This window comes from Amia ocellicauda, chromosome 5 (genome assembly GCF_036373705.1).
Source record: "Amia ocellicauda isolate fAmiCal2 chromosome 5, fAmiCal2.hap1, whole genome shotgun sequence".
Taxonomy (NCBI): Eukaryota; Metazoa; Chordata; class Actinopteri; order Amiiformes; family Amiidae; genus Amia; species Amia ocellicauda.
The window spans coordinates 9,170,163-9,175,728 of NC_089854.1; the positions used below are offsets into that span (position 1 = coordinate 9,170,163).

Here is a 5,566-nt window from a genome sequence, read left to right on the forward strand (position 1 = left end):
TGTGCTACAGTACACATTTATTTATCCAAAGCATAGTTGTTGTGCAAATCTTGCAAAATCAATCACCAATGCCTATGAGTGGACGATACGGGCAGTATCGGGTGAGTACTGAATGTGCTTAGGAACGATGCACTATGATGCCACAGCTGTCCTATTCAGGTGGACATCACCCCTTCCCCTTTATCGAAAGATGCAGAGACTGTACATTTGCCTCACAACCTGACAACCGTCTGGCTCTGCTGTGCTTGGAATGAATGCAGAAAAAAGCTGCAAGCTCCTCCCATTCATACAAGGGATGACTGAGGTCTTTTTTTCCTTTTTTTGCTTTCAACGAGATATCGGACAGTGAGAGCAGGGGGGACTGAACTTGGAAAAAAATCTAAAGCTCACACTGGGAGGAGGATTAACATGCAACTCAGTTTCTCCATGGTGTAGAAGACGGTCAGCTGTGTATTTCAGTTTGGATCTGGAGCCTGGGAAGTAGCGTCTGATTAAACATTGTGCAGGGAAGGGGATGGGGGGCAAAGAGAGGTTCTGAACTGGGTCAAGTGCCAAGAGGGGTGGGAGGGGGGAAAGAAGAAGATGGAAGATGATGTGAAAAGGATCTGCACATTTCTGAAGTAGTGTTAGCCATCCATCAAAAACAGAGGCATTTAGCAGGGACTGAAAGGGAGAAAGGGGAGGGAGGGGGGAGTATGGGTGCCTGTTAAGGCCTGACATCAATCAACCATGCATGGAATTATGGCCAGGGAGCGTCTGGATGTGGTCTACATTTCCATCGAAATGGCGATTGCGCTGGCTTCGGTGCTGGGGAACATACTGGTGGTGCTGGTGGTGAGGGTCAACCGGGCTCTCAGGGACACTACTTTCTGCTTCATCGTGTCTTTGGCACTGGCTGACATCGCGGTAGGGGCCCTGGTCATCCCCTTGGCCATCATCATCAGTTTGGAGCTGAAGACCCAGTTCTACTCCTGCTTGTTCCTGGCTTGCCTGTTGCTCATCATCACCCAGAGCTCCATCCTGTCACTCCTGGCCATAGCCATTGACCGGTACCTGAGAGTAAAGATACCAACCAGGTGAGGGCATCTCCCAAAACTGTTTGTGTGGCAGATTCTCCTATGTATGTATGCATTTATTGATTGAATCTGTACCGAACCAAGTTTTAATTAAGGGAAGTTGCACTTGTACAGGCTTTCAAGTGTGCCAGTCACACATTTTGGCAGATAACTTTCTTTTGTAGGAAGGAGAATCTGTTAAAAACTGTTTGTTTGTTTTGGGGGGCTAGCTTAAAGCCTCAGGGGAATGTAAATAGAGCAGATATTAATCTATTGGCTGAGTGAGGTGCTTTTCTTGCTTTATACCAAAATACTTATTACATTGTTTATGTGAATTGTACAGAAAATAAACAAATAACAGTTCAACCACTTTAAATGCACAAAAGAAAGTGATGCACAGAGACAGACATTCAGAAGTTCAATCTCGTTTGATATTTGGACCATAGAGTAATACATTCTCATTGATATGTAACAAAATTATTACATTTTCTATGAAAGCCAAAGGGGACTACCTTAACTCAACTAGAAAAGAAAACACAACCTATCTGAATAAAATAATAAGGGCAGTTTAACGTGATGGAACAGTATGTTTTATCACTAAACCTTCACTCTAATATTTCTCTAGGTCTGGCAGCTAGAAAGCCATATATTCCTGTCCAGTTTAACGCAAATCAATGCACTGGACAGCAGAAGCTTTTAAGCAAATTAAAATGATCCCTCTGAACCACTGAAGTCATTTTAAAAAGTGGTTTGTTTTGCATTTTTGGCACGAGTGTGCTGATGTCTGTTTTATTCTGTGTGTCAGCTAATTAGAACATATTGGGTGAGGCAACAGTTTGTTACTGGGGGCAGCATTTTGAATGTTGGCAGAATTGCTTCAGAATGGATGAAACAAGCATCTCTCTTGCTGGGATGCTTCATATTGGTCATTGCTGCAGTGAATCTAAACCTCCCAAACCTCCCTCTTGTAGACCAGAACTGAATCTGCATCCAAAACACTTTGTTACCAACAAAAAAACATGGTTTTCACATCCTGCATTGAAATAGACCTGTTTGCAAGTGTAACATTATACTATGTAAGCAAATGGTGTTAAGTAAATAAATCCTAAATCCGTAAAGCATTCATAAATCCTAAATCTATAAAGCATTCTGGTATAGTGGTTGCTCTTTTATAATTAAACTCCTTCTGGGATTTTATGACAAATGTGCACAAGTGTATTTATTGCACAAAAACAAGGGGATGATGATGCACTGTTCTAAAATGCACAAATTGCAATTTGATTCTCCAGAAATTGCTTAAACATTTTACTTTCAATCAAGACTCTTTCTTGTTACAGTGAAATGAATCGTAATCTGTCATTACACACAATTTGTGTAAACTGTACATAACTTGTGTAATATTCTCATTTTGTAAAGATCCAATTGCAAATGTCTTAAAACCACCCCTAAAATGAACACTAAATGCAAACACTCAACATTTCAATACTGCACCCTGCATATCGTGCGTGTCCCTTCCCATATGCGCAGAAGGATATGTTAGGTTAGTGCTCTGGTTTCTTTGAAGCCAAGGGGAAGAAATATTTACCTTAAGACTTGCATGCACTTCTCTCCTTTTACCTGCACATGTAATTGCTCTTTCTGCTCTGTTCCTCAGGTATAGCATAATAGTCACTCAGCAGAGAGCCTGGATTGCAGTCTGCACATGCTGGCTTTTGTCTACATTGACTGGACTAGTGCCAATGTTTGGGTGGCACAACAGAGAAAAGCTGCTGAGATCAGAGGGGAACGCCACCTCTGGGAACATTGTGTGCCAGTTCACATCAGTAATGAGGATGGACTACATGGTCTACTTCAACTTCTTTGGCTGGGTCATCGTGCCCTTAACCATCATGATCGGCCTTTATGCAGAGATCTTCTATGTCATCCGCAGGCAGCTGAACAAGAGGGCAGAGGCCACCAGCAACTCCAGCAAGTATTATGACAAGGAACTGAAGCTGGCCAAGTCTTTGGCTTTGGTAGTTTTCTTGTTTGCTATTTGTTGGCTCCCACTCCACATCATGAACTGCATACTTTTCTTCTGCCCCCAGTGCCATGTGCCCAAGACGGCAATGTACGTGGGCATCTTCATGTCCCATGTCAATTCTGCTGTCAACCCCCTGGTCTACGCCTTCCGCATCAACCGCTTCCGGACCACCCTCATCCAGATCTGGAGACGCTGGGTTCTGTGCAAAGGCCCTGAGCCCAGCCCTTGCAATCCCAGCCCCCCGGCATGTGTGGAGAAGCCAATAAACTAATATACTTTGTTTTTTATTTGTTGATTTTTAATTTAAACATTTAAAATAAAAAAAATCCCCTTTTGAACCCGATGAACTTACCAATTCAACAAATCAGTCCCCTCTGGGATGACTCGCCTGTGTGCATTTTAAAGAGGGACGAGAACAAAGCATGAGGTCTTCCAAATGCACGTTGCTAAAGCTGTGTACTGTTTATCGCACTGCAAGGTCCAGAGTGTCCACGGCCCACCAATCAGAAGGTTTTGTCCAGCCAAAACAGCGAATGCAAAGAAGCTGCAGGTGGCCAAAAAACCACAGGGCATAATTAGTGTGCGAACAATGGAGAATTGTTCGGCTGACTTTTTGTAAGCCATCCCCACTGGTGATTCGTCGTATTAACATTAAAGGACTCAAATCGATATTCACTTTAATTACACAGCATTATGACCAGTGTCCTCACGCCTAGATGTTTCAAGAAGTCGGAGAGGACAAACTGTGTTACGAAAAAAAAAAAAAAAAAAAAAAAAAAAAAAAGATCTTAGATCTTCAGTTACATGCTTATTCTATTAAATGCCAAGATATTAAATAGATAATATTTTACAGAGGTTAATTGCTTACAATCAGTTTCAAAGGTAGCCTTATAAAATTATATTTCTTAGGATTATAGGGTGTATCTTCTTAAATATTGTTATATTTTATTTTAGCAATGTATCTTATTTCAACATATTGTGACTTGCACTGAAACACTAAAAGCACCTACACTTCCCTTGAGTGGAGTAAAACAATTAAATGAACACACTAAACAAACTAAAACTATAGGCTACATCAGTACTTCAAAAAAATAATTTTAACAGCATATAAAATTGCATTCATATAAAAATGGTTTTATGATATGAAACCCAATACAAATATGATGCACAGTTCCCGTTAGCTACCTGTTTATCCGTTTTGTCCAACACGTAATTTCCAGTCCTACTTATCTTCCTTCTTCCACTTGCGAGCAACATAAAGGAGATAAAAATAAAGCATTGTAAATGCACTTACAGATACAGACAAACACAGCTTGAGAGAGCTCTAGTTGATGTTAGCTTCTCCCTTTGCAAAAATTAGGCAATGAGACAAAGAAAATTGAGTTGCTGACACTTTCCTTTTTAATGCCCACTGTTTCAAGGGACAATGCAGAAAGCAGATACAATAAATAGCAGAAGGTCAATCACAATCTTGGCAGCACAGGAAAACATGGTCTCAAAACTCCTTTTGTGCTTTTATTAAAGTGAGCTCCATGATTCCAACTGTGTTTGTGTGGGTCTTGTTTAAATAACTGTTTTGTTGGTGTTAATTGTCTGGCACCCTGTCCCTCCAAATCTCAGTGGAGGTTAACAATCTCCAAATATTAAGTTTTGTTTTGTTATTTTGATTAAAATACATTTTTTAATCAATGAAAGTACCAAAACAGAAGAGAAAATCAACATAAGTGTGGGAAAGAAATATATAAATATGTCAATTCACTTTGAAAGGCGTTCTTTTGACCAGTGGTTTTGATCAGTGTTTTTTGTGAACCGTGTTCTGATCGCATTCACAATGCTCCTTTGGAAAGGGACCTGTTGACATAACAACATATAGTGCACACTGGGTGAAATATCAGGATCATTGACACTAAATGGGCATTTTATGTGTTGCTTTATTATTTATTGTCTCTTCAAAGTTCACAGGTCTTTGCCCAGACAGCTCTGAGAGAATTAGTTTAGTTTGTAAGAAACCCTGAAAGAGACCTATGGGAGCTTTCACACACCTTTCTAAAGAAAAATAACGGCACAACATTTGGAAATAGAAACAACCCAAGTGTAAAGAGATTAGAAAACTTCCTAAAAATATGTTCACCAATGTCTCTACCTCTCATTAAGAGATGAGAAATAAAGCAATGCCACATTTTTCTTTTCTATCATGTTGTGAACTTTGAACAAAAGTTTAAGTTTCACATATTCCAGATCGTTACATGTCGTGCATTAGGAATTAACATATGAATGCTTCAGGAACAACGAAAAAAGTACAGCTAATCTTGGTGTCCATGCAAGAAAATGAGTCACGGTGTTCTCAGCTGCAGAATAATAAAGGAAGACATCTTTTCCCTCTTTTCTGCATTCTGAGAGATGTGCTGAACCTAATACATTAATTGCAAACAAATTACACATTTCAATTTACAAATAGTAGAAAGTGAATTCTAATAATAAATTAATG

The 5,566-nt window shown here is 39.9% G+C and overlaps 1 protein-coding gene across 1 annotated transcript; it reads left to right on the forward strand.

Moving 5' to 3' along the window:
- The first annotated feature begins 741 nt into the window (after positions 1-741).
- Positions 742-3,610, forward strand: LOC136750544 (adenosine receptor A1). The gene is made up of 2 exons (XM_066705689.1): positions 742-1,076; positions 2,710-3,610. Exons 1-2 carry the CDS (start codon positions 742-744, stop codon positions 3,347-3,349), a joined length of 975 nt encoding a protein of 324 aa, XP_066561786.1. The 3' UTR covers positions 3,350-3,610.
- Positions 3,611-5,566: the final 1,956 nt, after the last annotated feature.

Coding starts and splice junctions, on each gene's coding strand:
- LOC136750544 (XM_066705689.1), top strand. CDS start 742: ATGGCCAGGGAGCGTCTGGATGTGGTCTACATTTCCATCGAAATGGCG. Junction 1,077..2,709: donor AGAGTAAAGATACCAACCAG/GTGAGGGCATCT, acceptor TCTGTTCCTCAG/GTATAGCATAATAGTCACTC.